The sequence below is a fragment of the Mus caroli genome, chromosome 19 (genome assembly GCF_900094665.2).
Source record: "Mus caroli chromosome 19, CAROLI_EIJ_v1.1, whole genome shotgun sequence".
Taxonomy (NCBI): Eukaryota; Metazoa; Chordata; class Mammalia; order Rodentia; family Muridae; genus Mus; species Mus caroli.
The window spans coordinates 34,469,139-34,482,050 of NC_034588.1; the positions used below are offsets into that span (position 1 = coordinate 34,469,139).

Here is a 12,912-nt window from a genome sequence, read left to right on the forward strand (position 1 = left end):
TCTTTCTTTCTTTCTTTCTTCTTTCTTCCTTCCTTCCTTCCTTCCTTCCTTCCTTCCTTCCTTCCTTCCTTTCTTTCTTTCTTTTTTTTTTTTTTTTTTTTTACTTTAGTGAAATCATTTGTTCCTCGGTCAAATGAGACAGCTTCAGTCCTTGTGCAAATGACCTTAGAGCCAGTGTGGGACTTGGGAGGGATACAGGGTTGTGACACGGCCAGCAACTGGAAAACCAGGCAGACCAGTCCCTTTCTGCCCCACAATAGGTTTCAGAACTTTGCCCACCTCTTACATTGCTCTTTAACCAACAGGAAGGTCTAAAGGTGACATATTTTATTTTCTAACCTTAAAATAAAAAAGTGAAAGATCAAACCAAGAGTTAGCCTGTCAAGATCTCCACTTCCTTCTCCCTCCTGCGCTGAGATTCATTTTGCAAATGAAGGCTCCAGCCTTAATGGTGGCACTTGCTTCAGTCAGTTAGGACGGAGTGTTATTTAATTCACAGTGAAGGGACAATCTGACTGGATAGGGATTAGTTCCCCTTTAGTGATCATTTATAAGTCACCAGGCCACTAGCATCCTCAGTTGAGGGACCATTATCTTTTGACAAGGTGAAGTCTTTTTCTAAGGGGGAAAAAGAAGAGGTCTTCTATCCAGAAGGCCTCCCCGTGAATCATTTCATTCCAGCAGAGCCCTGCTGTCATTTAATGTCCAATGGAGGATGCTAGTGACTCCAAAGAGATGTGAGGACAAAGAAGAGACTCTCTTGTCGGCCATTCCCTTGTCTAGTTGGCAAGGAGTCTCCACGATTCCTCACTGGGAATCGTGGAGAATATGGTAGTATGAGTTCTTGTTGCTGGCTGCTCTAGAATGTTAATACCCTGTATTCATCATGATGTGTAAAGACTTCCTTTCTGACTGGCCCATGCCAGTACTATACTAATTGTGAAAAATCTTCAGTAACATTCCACTTCAGGAGCAATAGAACTCTTTTGAGAATTGACTTTTCTTTCCTCTAAGAATATATCAGCAAAAAACAAAACAAAACAAAAAACCTGTCTTGAAATTAGATGGATGCCATGGACCTGCATCTAGATCTAAGCAGGACAATGTCATGGTCTTAGGAAGAGATTGTCTGGATGTGAATTCTGTATGACTTGGGAGGTTGGAAGGCAAAGTATACCTAAAGCCCTCCTGTGGGTAATAGACTGCTCTTAACTAAATGTTGATAACACCAGTGAGCTCCACATAGGGGTCTACTGTCACAGCCAGAGGCAGAAAACAGGACAGGTACCTCTGTTCCATGAGTGATGTAAGTGTCCCTGTTACTGCTGAACTCTCTTTCTACCCAGTGAGTTTGAAATTCCCCCGTCTTGCAGCTGTGGCGTGGGAAGGCAGATGCATCCTCACACCTCATGTGTTTCTCCTACTTAATGAGTCTATGTCCTGTGTAAAGCTCTGTGCGGTTAGACGGAGGAGAACCCATTCTTAGGTCCATATTTGGAATGACGGTGTCCAGCGTTAATCCGTCGACTGCATTACTAAAACATCCTGCACTGGGAACCTTCCGGACACGCAGTGCTCTCACGTCTGTTTAGAGGTGGCACTATTTCTCCCAAGTGAGCCGTAAATCTTTATGAGGCCTGGTCTAGGATTCAAATCTAAGCCTGCTGCTCCATAGCACCCTGGAGTGCAGGCAGGTCTTATAGGTGGTTCCTCATCCCTCAAGGAACCTCCTCCAGTCAGCAGTGAAGATGAGCCATAGCTCACGGCTACCAAGGGTAACATATAATAGCAGTGTTCAAATTCAGCTCAGGCTCTGTAGGAGGAGACTCAAGAAACTCAAACGCCCATGCACCCTCATAAACTATACTCCCAGTTGTACAAATATAAACTTTCCACAAACTCTTTGGGTTAGTACCATTGTGATGCATTTCATTATGTATCCTACACATTCAAATCCTTATTTTATGTGTCTATGTACCCTGAGAAAAGATAATTTTTAATCCCTTAAGACTATACAAAATCTTTATCATCCATTGCTTTTGTTGTTGTTGTTGTTGTTTTGTTTTTGTTTTGGTTTTTCGAGACAGGGTTTCTCTGTATAGCCCTGGCTGTCCTGGAACTCACTTTGTAGACCAGGCTGGCCTCGAACTCAGAAATCCACTTGCCTCTGCCTCCCAAGTGCTGGGATTAAAGGCGTGCACTATCATAGCTCTGCAGTGTAAGAGACCTTAAGAGAGGCTGGGGAATGTGCCTCAGTCGCTAGAGTAATTGCCTAGTACTGATGAAGCATCACATCGGGGTGGCAGATCTGTAATTCCTGGGTATAAATCCTGGCTCTATCATTTATTGGCTGTGTGGCCTTGGAAAAGCTACTTAACTCTTTTGACCATCAATTTCTTCTTCTATAAAATAGGACTAATAGCACTGTGGGCCTAAAGTTATAGGATATATTGCAGATTCGCTGAGTAATACACACGAAAGATGTAAAAGGCTGTTACAACCCTATTCATAAGTGTTAGCTTTATTACTGGACCCACGGGCTCATGTTGGCAGCACACTCATAAAGGGCTTATGGGTTGTAAAGTGCTTGTGGTCAACTGGAATGCTGTAGCATTCTGCCTACTAGAACCAGAGAAACTGAACCTGCCTCCCTCCCAACTTACTCAGAATAGAGGACAAACATCCGTGTGTACAAGTGAGATAATTTTATTTACACTCAAGTTGCAAAGAGTCTCATGACATTTGTCCATACAAAATACCACAACCATGGTTGCGGGCACCAGTAAGAATTACTCTAACAATGTGCCCTGTCTTCTTAATGTAGTCTTTCCTCTTGATTACAAATAGGATATATGACGTTAAGATACAAGACATTTCAAATTCATTTCACTAACTGCCCAAACGAGTCACAGAATGCAGGGCACATTAAAAAGAAGGTTTATAAATGGAACCAGCCACCTTAGAAATACTCAGAAAATAGGCTTAAAGTTTAGAAAATAAATTTTTTTAATACTTCAAAAGATAACACGATAAAAATGTTGCCTGTTGTCTGACTTTCTGGAATTCAGCCCCTCTAGGAATTTATGTGCCTTGGTGAAGTCTCCTGAGATGGTCATGAACTTGAAATCACACATCAGTGTGTGAGGCAGGAGTTCTTCATTGCTTGCGTGATTGAAGGCTCTGCTTTCATTATGCATTCGGCCTCACAATCTTCATTGATAAATAGTTCTGAAAGGGAAAGAGAAACAATGTCAGTCCATGGATATGGCTTCTCAGATGGCCATGGTGCTATTTAGCTCGGCTGGGCAGTCCTGTGAGCCACTGGACAGTCAAAGCCACTCCTGGCCACTCCATCTGAGTGCCTATAGAGCTCCGGGTGTCTCTGAACATTGATAAACATCTTCAGCTGACATCATGTTCTCAAATGAGAGACAGCGCTTCACATGGGTGGGATTTAAGTCATGAAGAAACAACTATATGGATTTTTTTAAAATAGTCAATAAAAGTAGAAAACCCTGTGCATATAATCAATGTCAATTGTGAAAATGTCACACAGGAGAAAATAGAAGACACGTGTATAGATGGCTGTATGACCATGCCTCCAAACTCAGAATGTATAGGGTCAATAGGGTAGTGGAAGTGAGTTTGGGGGGTGGAGTGAGGGGAAGTCTTTGGCATGCATGCTGCTGCTGCATCCAGGGTCATGAACTTTGCCGATGCTCAGGGATTCCCCTGCCTGGCCCATCACTTCTCCGGTGACTAAACTTCACGTAGGTGCTTCCTCAGTGAAAATGTCCTTAGCAATGGGCTACTGCAGTCAACCGTTCCTAGCTCTCTAAGACCTTCCTGCCCACAGTGCCTGTATGTATGTATGCTGCCTTCTCTTGGGCTGTTTCTTCTCATCTCTGTATTTAATTAGATGCCCCATGAGTTCCCTGAATAGGGGAATAAAAGCACAGAACTGGGGCTGGAGAGATGGCTCAGCGGTTAAGAGCACTGACTGCTCTTTCAGAGGTCCTGAGTTCAAATCCCAGCAACCACATGGTGGCTCACAACCAACTGTAATGGGATCCGATGTCCTATTCTGATATGTCTGAAGACAGCTACAGTGTACTCACAGACATAAAATAAATTAAATCCTTAAAAAAAAAAGTACAGAGTCTATGCACACAGCTAAATTTTCAATTTGGATTTTTTTTTTTTTTTTTTTTTTGATTAAAGGCGTGTGCCACCACGCCCGGCTCAATTTGGATTCTTGTTTGCAACTAAGATATCTGAAAGAAATTTCTGTGAGTGTGTGTGTTGTGAGATACAGGTCACAAAGAATAAGGTTCTGAAATAAAAAATGTGGTCAAAAGTGCCCAGAGAGGCAAAAGCAGTAACTCTTTGTGGTGGAATGTGAGGTTTGCTGAGGCTGTGGGGATCGCCAGCGTCTGAGTACCTTCTTGGGACAAGAAGGGTGAAAGCAGAAGTCTGGGGGGACGGCTTTGTGGGTAAAGTGCTCATTGTACAAGCACAAGGACCTGGGTTCAGATCCCCAGCACCACATAATACCAGGGCATGGGCTCTCCAGTGCAGAGATAGCAGAGCCATCTTAGCAGACACAGGAAGTTCCAGGTTAGTGAGAGACCCCCATCCCCAAAATAAGGTGGAGTCTGACAGAGGAAGACACATGTCACTGACCTCTGGCCTCCATATATATATATATGTATATGTATATGTATATATATATATATATATATATATATATATATATATTCATGAGTGAGTACAGTCACATATACAGATGTACACATATGTATCCCCCCCAATACACACACAGACACACACAGATACAGACACAGACAAAGACACACACACACACACACACACACACATACATTCAATCACCTGGAAATACTGCCCAGTTCTAGACAAACACTGATAGAGCCTTGGGGAGTTTCTCTTAGAATTCTCAAAGCTAGTGGGTTTTTTTTTGTTTGTTTGTTTTTGTTTTTGTTTTGTTTTGTTTTAACAAGATAATAGCTGTTGGTAACTTGTTAAAACCCAAGGATGTAACTTCCACCACCGGACACTGTGTTGAACTCTTCCAAAGCAAAAGGGCCATGGCAGGGTCGCTGCCTATCAGATGTAGAGCCACGGGGCTGCAGAAGCCAAGGCCCAGGTTTCGTACCGGAAGAGAGTACAGGAGCACAGCCACGAACAGCAACAGGATGAGCAGCAGAAGCAGGCCGATGATCACCCACTTGAACCGGCGCCACACAATGAAGCGCATGGTCTTGCAAGGGTTCGTGAACCAGAGGAAGGAGGTTTCCGGTCGGCTGCAATGCAAAGAATAGTTTCTCTCCTTAACTCACGAAGCACTATCAACCAGCGTGTAGCCGTTCAGGGATAGTGAAATAATCAATTTGGGACAAGATACAATTTAACAATTTCAGCCTTCCCTTTCTAATGTGCTCAACACCTTCCCAGTCCCTGCCATGTTAGCATCTTTTGTTAGCATCTGTAGTTGGCTGGGGATAGCTTAGGTCCCCACACCAGTTTCTAAGATGCCAAGGACGCCAAAGCCTGGTTTAATGGGGAAGGAGAGTAGTTAAAACAGACCACAACCCCCTACCCTCCCATCCCCCACAGCCCACCATGAAGAACAAAATTAGAGGGCCAATAATCCAGCCCATTAAACCAATTGGAAGGGGGCTTTCGGACTGCAGGTGTTTGGGGAGCAGACAACGTGGAGAAAGAACAAAGAAGGCCTCTCACTTTGGTGGGTCAAGCTTGGGGTTCATGTTGGGTTCACTCCGCCCCTTCCCGGCTGGCCTCTCGTCGGCCTCCCTCTCGTTGAGCACCTCCAGTGTCATCTCCACTTTCCCCTTCAGTAAAGCAGAACAGGTTAAACACATGACATCACGTTTCACAAATATTTTTACTTCGACCCAAGGAATATTCCCCAAGCCACGATTTTTATTCTTGTAAAACAATCCTTAGATTGCCTCCAATTTTCCTCCCGAGGTTTCTTCCCATTTCCCCTCCCATGTGTTCCTAAACCGACTCCATGTGGGACGCTGGGAGGACAAATTGCTTCCCCTCCTTCGGCTCCCCTTCTTCAGCATCCCCGTGGCCTCTCACTCCTACATCAATCTCCCTGCCTTCCTTCTCACTTCCTTTGTAACTTGACTGCTAAGAACAACATCGGACATTTCTGTAGGCTCCGAGAGATGGAGCCATGTTTCTTCTTGCTTATCCCACAGCCAGCCCTACAGTGTGCAGCCGAGCTTGTGCTTAGTAGGAACTCAAGGGGTCTTAGCTGCATCAGTGAGCAAATGGAGGCTGCTCCTCTGCTGACAGGCCCCTGCAAGGTGCATCCTCACAGGGAGGTGCTCTGTGTGGATAACCTGTGTAATGAATGCTCATGCCACTTCAGGAAGTTGCTGTTGTCTCTGCAGAAGAGGACACTAAGGTCAAGAAAGGTCTAACACTCTGAACTTTTTTTTTTTTAAAGACAAGGTCTTATTATGTAGTTCTGGCCTGGAATTCACCATGTAGAACAGGCTGGCCTCGAATTCACAGAGATCTGCCTGCCTTTGTCTCCAAAGGGCAGGGATTAAAGGTGTGTGTCAGTACACCAGGCACCATTTCCACTTTTATACCCAGCCTTCACTAAGTTGTAGCTGACATCTTAGGACCTAGAAAAGGCCTCTAAGTCCCTAGTAACTTGGGAAATCCTGGCACTGGGGTTCATTTATATAGAGGGGCCCAGGCAGTGCCTCTGCTTCTACTCCAGGTGAAACTGGGTGCCTGACCCTGCAAGGGACTTGAATCTACAAAACAAAGGTTTAGCCTACCCCATAGGCCTGTCGGCAGAATTCAGTGAGAAGGTGAAAACTAAACTCTATGGTGACAGGTCACCATCAACAGTTTCCTGAAGAACTTCTAGGGATGAATTAGCTAGACAGGAGCATATGATCCCATATGTAAAAGCACCGCCCCCAACCCCCGTGCAGCCAATACTAGAAAGGGTGTGCCGTGGATTGGGTAGGAAAGGGAGGTGCAATTTGATCAGTACATAGTATACCACACTAATGGGCAATTACCATACTAATATGCAATATACCAAACTCCACTAAGATGCAATTAATGTAGACTGGTAAGCTACTGTAAAAAACGAGATCACACACGTGAGAGTTAACGTGTTACCTGGCTCACAAATATTAACTAGTAACAATACGTTCTGTGCGAGGTAATGTCAGAAACATGGTGACCTGTCCTGCTGCTTCTTTCTAAAGCTTAGTTTCATTCTCCAAGATGCTTGTCAAATATGGATTTTGTTCCAGCACCCTCACCTAACTCTTCTCTTTAAGATGGGCAAAGCTCACTCTGGGGGGTTCTGATTCTTACGTAAATGCTCAGCATCAGGTAGCTTCCTTGTAAAGGAACCTTAGGGAAATACAAATGCCACCACTTGGTTCCTGGATTTTGACCATTCCAATCCATGCCTGTCCCCAACTTCAAGCACACATCCACTGTGTCTTCTATCTTTATCACTGTCTTATTAGGGGTAAATCTACCCATAAGGAACAGAAATGATTCCCAACTAGGAAATACTCATACAGCCATCACCCGGGCGCCATCTTTGTCTGCGTAGCACGGCCACCATCCTTTCATGGACCGCTGTTCAAAGAGTGAGGCAGTCTTAGCTTTAAGAGGGTCCATGGCTTTGAGGTCTGGAATCATGTCCAAACTGCATTTCTCTGATGTCTTGGCTGGGATGATCGTACGATGTAAGTCAAGTTCCAGAAAACCTGGCCAAGAACACAACATGAGGTCCAGATAAGCTTCAAGTGGTTGAGCCATTGTTCTGAGGTGAACAGGATGTTCTTGTCCAGGGGACACAGACAGTGATTTTGAACAGGTGATGGGTGGGTTAGCAAAAGGGATCATGCTAGATGTTTAAGTTCTTTCCAGATAGAATGGGAGATGGCAGAAGAAGTAGTCATCCATTGTTCAGTGTCTCACAGAGGACTCCATGCGTCCTTTCTCAAAGACATGAACATAAACAGTCCTGCTATAAATCCCAAGCGATTAAACATCTACACACAAAAATTTCCATTGAACTCAGGACCTTTGTATTTGAGAGGTACTAGTTGTGATTTCTGAGCCACCCTGAATGGAGGTCATTGCCTTTGGGGAAGGACAATTGGGTGCTTGAAACATGGGATGCTCCTTGGGACTAGTGCAGCTCTCTCCTAGAGTGACCCCAAAACCAGGACCTTTAAAGAACATAACTCAAAAGAAAATCCCCACCAGGAAATGAGAAATCCCAGACAGGATCAGGGTGTCTGGAGAGACACACTTTCTGCCGAGGCTTGGAGGGAGGCATTATGTCTCTAGCTCCTGAATAGTTTCATATAGGATTCTGTAAAGAGCTTCAAGAGGCCGGCTCATTTTCCCTGGTTTAGGAGCCATGCATAGTTTGGTGATGGGTGAAAGGTGAGCTTTGCCTTCATCTGAAGTGCAGAGGCTGCAGAAGAGCCAGGAGACTTCCTGGGTAAGATTGGATTTAAGACATGGAAAGGAAGAGAGCAAGCCAAAAAGGGGAGGGGTTAGGTAGGTTGCTGCATTGAGCCCCTCAGGGCCAGAGGAGGGAAAAGAACAGTGTGAGGCAGGAGGAGACAAAGAGGAGTAGGGGACCTTAGTAAGTGATAAGAGCGAGGACAGGGTTAGTGACAATAGTTCCTAAGCACCAAGAAGAGAGAGAAATTAGGTTGCTTGGAAATGCAGGTAGAGCTGTGGTGATCTCTCTGTGCCCAGCCTGCCCTCTAATTCACTATATGGCCAAGGATAACCTTGAATTCCTTAGTCTCCTGTCTTCACCTCCCAGGTGCTGGAGTTATAGGCACATAGCTCCACTCCCTGTGCATGAAGTTCTGAGGATTGAGCCCATGGCTCTGTACCTGCTAAGCAAGCCAAGAACCTGCCTTTCTAGCTTATTAATGAGGCCTTAAGAGTGAACAGGGCCCCGTGAAAAGGGGTGACATTCACAAGCAGACCACACAGCTTGGAGGATACCCAATCAAGGGCACATCCCCTGCCTCCCCCATTACAGGTGTTAGGAAACTGTTTCCAAATTATAATTGGTTTCAGCAATGAATTCCATGTGCAGTGTTAGAGGGGTGACTGGAAGGTAAGCAATACCCAAGTAGTCGTCCAGGGAAAACTTGTCATTGTCCCATATCTGAATGATCAGCCGAGGAGGGACTCGAAATTCTGTTTGATCAATACTCCAGAAATGCTCCTAAAGTGAGAAGAGACATGAATAGATCATATAATCATGGTCAGACCCTTACTTTTAGCCATAGACACAGCAATAAGACCGAGGCCTCTGCCTTCACACCCTGTGGGACAGCCTGTGCTTCCTCTCCATGCATTTGGAAGGCCAACCGGCTTCCCAGGAAGTCTCAAGACCACCAACTGTGTGACAAAAAGGATGTCCCAGGCAGTCCCCAAACACCAGGTTTCTCACCACATTCCTATCAGTGTGACTTCAGGCTGCTACCCCTGTGGGGTGGGGAGAGCTTAGCTTTTCCCTTGAAGACCACTGTGACTCCCCTAAAACTACCTGTCCTAGGCCAGCCCACAATGTCATTGCTGGGTCTTTATCCCTATGGAGCAAATTCCCACCCCGTTCTTCAAGGTTTGATTGACAGTCTTTCATTCTACAAACAGTGGGTTTAATCTGCGGCTCAGATTCTATTCTTGCTTTACCACAGATTCTAAAATGTCCCGAAAGTTTTAGCTTTAAAAAAAAAATACCGTGAACTTTTACATACCTGTGGCCACCTAAGACCCTCTGATCTTTCACATTGAAGGTAGAGACACGGAGGACCAAGTTCCCACCTCTAGTCCCTGCTTCAGCCCAGACATTAGTCAAGAATATACCTCCACGGCCAGCTATACCTAAGTGCCTCTGGCCTGGTCAAACCAGGAATTCTACCAGCGATTTGGGAATTCTAAAGACCATGGGGTTGGTTCTCATTTTTCATATTCTTGGAAGGTTCTCTTTCTTGGAGTTCCTAGGGCTCTGGAAAGCCCACACAGCTAGTCTTGCCTGGCTGTCCTATGTGTGGGGTCATGCTCTAAGTTCCACTGAGGGAGTGAGGAGAGGTCTAACTTTAGATATGGGTAAACAGGAAAAGTAGCCATCTTTCAGGTTCCTACCTGATCCCAGATATCCCCACCTCTGTCCTACTCTGCCTTACCTCTGAAGGGATGCACAATTCAACACTAATTAGAGCCTCTGAGCCTCTGGAAAGTCCCCCCCTCCACCCCCACTCAGGTAGACTCCATTCCACCCTTCACAGGCAAAGTGCTTACTACAGCAGTCACAGAAAAGTCGGATATCAGAGAGCAATTGGGACTTGGGGTGGGTGCATTTTGTAGGGTGTAAGGAGATGGTGTGAGTGGATGGAATAGGGATGACTGCTGGGGTAGGGAAGGTGGGATCAAGCAGGACACCTATTGGGTTCATAGGATTGTCTACCTATATTGCAGACCCCAGGCTTTCCTTGGAGAACTTTTCCTTCCCCAGTTGGTACAGTCTGGGCAGGGCTGGGGCTGGGGTGGGATGGTGTAGACAAAGATGGACTCCATCTCTAGCCCCAGTGCCTGGTCCGAGTAAGGCATCCTGGGCAGCAGCGCTTGGTTCAGGGAGAGACACAAGTCTCTAGATAGGCGGAGACCCTGAGGCCCAGTTCTAGAATGCTGGTGGACGCCATCCTGGCTCTCTTCTTCTATCTGTACTGAAGGAATATAGGTGATGGTGTGGAGGGATGGCTACTGTGTTTCCTCCCCTAGAGAAGAGCCTGCCTAGAAGGGAGGTCCATGGAGGACGGAGTGCAGTGGGAGGAGGATATGGAACTAGCTTCCAAAGACATTGCTTCTGCATGGCCTCCAGACATTCTTAAAATGAGCCAACCTTGGACTTGCTAGGCATGGCAACCAATAAATCACATTTCAGGTCTAAGTTCTGTAACGGAACGTCTTTCTAATTAAGTCCACTGGGGCCCTCAATTCTCCTAGAAGTGTTTCTGAGTGAGGGATCACAGATGCCAAGGCTTAACAAGAGAGGCAAAAAGGGATACTTCACCTCTAATATTTGGCTTGTGTTTGGCCTAAGACAGAGAATAGCCATCTATTCATTCCATAAAGAACACATGTGTACTGTGGCTTTAAAAAAAAAAAAAGGCCTTTGTTCTATAATGTCTCTTGTCTTGCCACCAAGAGTCTAGCAGAAAGGAAGCTGCAGTCCTCATAGCCCTAAATACGCAAACAAATACCTGTCATAGCTATGTGACCACGGGCAAGGCTTTACCCCTCTGTGGGTCTCAGATTCCCTGTCTGTACCAAGAGGGAGCTCGAGTCAGTGACCTCCCAGGTCCCGAGCAGCCCTGACCTCCTCTGAGTTTCTGAGTCTAGCAGACCTGAAACGTCCACACCCCGCCCACATCTTTCAAGGCTTACTTTTTTAGCGACTATACAGAGCTGCTCAGCAGGGAGGTAGTCAAATGGGAAAACAAATCTCCAGTTAAAATTGCCTTCACCATCCAAGGACCTGTAGTGGACATCTGTTTTCTGTTTGTTTTCTTCGCTGCCGGAAATCCAGCTGTAAAGCAGAAGCAAACAGACTCAGTTAGATGTGATTGACAAGGGATCTAGCGGGGCAAAACTGTGGTGATTAAGGGGATGGGGGTGGGGCAGGGAAAAGCAAAAGTGATGCATTTTCTCTGGGCAGGGTCCAGTGACCCACAAGTTGGGGGTGATTTATGGAAGGGAGGCACTCAGTTGCATCCAACCCAGCTTAGAGCCAAATAAAATAGAATTCCTTTAAAACCAAAGCAGGAAACCCTTTAGACTGTAGTTAGCAGGGCTAAGGTGAAATTTTCTGGAAAATATCATCAACAACGTAGCTTCTATTTTGGGTAAGCTGCAGCTTGCCGGCTATGATTGTGGGCTTCACAACTATGACTCATTAGCATCTGTCATCGGGGCTGGTAGGCTCAACGAATGAATGCAAGTTAGCTCAAAATGTTAGCATTTCCCTTCACATATTTTACTTAAGCAAACAAAAAGAGGCACCTAGCAAGTAATCTTGCAGCTTCCTTTTTTATTATTCTCAAAAGTCACCGTGATCTCATTAATGAGACAGGCAAGGGAGAGGCAAGCTGTTATTTCCAGATGCCTAGCTGAGAACATTCCTCTCATCCAAAGCATCTTAACTGATATCGTTGGGAACCTTGTCTTTTGCTTGTGCCTGGCACGGAGTGGATATGAGATAAACTGTCTGTTGATGGAATGAATGGTGTGCGGAAGGAAGCTGCCGTCACATATGCCTGCCTCTGGTTTAAAACTAAGAATTCATTTTCAGCCAGGCGTGGTGGTACTCACACCTTTAATTACAGCATTTGGGAGACAGACAGGTGGATCTCTGAGTTGGAGGCCACACTGGTCTACAAAGTAAGTTCGAGGACAACCAGAGAAACCTAGGCAGAGAAACCTGGTCTTGAAAACAAGATTGAAAAATAGAACAAAACAAAAGAAAAAAAAAAGAATTGATACTTTTCAATGGGCAGAGGGGTTGGGCTGCTAGGACCAGGTGGGAACTTTGAAAAGTAACGATTCCTAGATCCACAGTGAAGCTTCTGGACTCTTGAGTCCCACCTGTCCTCTCTGCCCGTGATAAGTCGGTGGGAAGACAGAGTTCAAGATTGTCACTCAGGGAAGCCGATTCTCAACTCAGGCTTACAATGTTTCTTTCCACTTCTCTTCTCTTCTCTTCTCTTCTCTTCTCTTCTCTTCTCTTCTCTTCTCTTCTCTTCTCTTCTCTTCTCTTCTCTTCTCTTCTCTTCTCCTCTCCTC

The 12,912-nt window shown here is 45.5% G+C and overlaps 1 protein-coding gene across 3 annotated transcripts in view; it reads right to left on the reverse strand.

The window, feature by feature from the left end:
• Window positions 1-2,690: 2,690 nt before the first annotated feature.
• Window positions 2,691-12,912, reverse strand: part of Myof (myoferlin) — a 147,171-nt gene continuing 136,949 nt past the window's right edge. For all 3 annotated transcript variants that reach the window (XM_021152563.1, XM_021152562.1, XM_029472658.1), the window contains 6 exons: window positions 11,518-11,659; window positions 9,193-9,292; window positions 7,609-7,799; window positions 5,761-5,870; window positions 5,174-5,321; window positions 2,691-3,228 (listed from right to left, as the gene is read on the reverse strand). In XM_021152563.1, coding sequence (XP_021008222.1) covers window positions 3,190-3,228; window positions 5,174-5,321; window positions 5,761-5,870; window positions 7,609-7,799; window positions 9,193-9,292; window positions 11,518-11,659 — 730 coding nt within the window. In that variant the 3' untranslated portion in view covers window positions 2,691-3,189. The remainder of the gene's footprint in view (window positions 3,229-5,173; window positions 5,322-5,760; window positions 5,871-7,608; window positions 7,800-9,192; window positions 9,293-11,517; window positions 11,660-12,912) is intronic.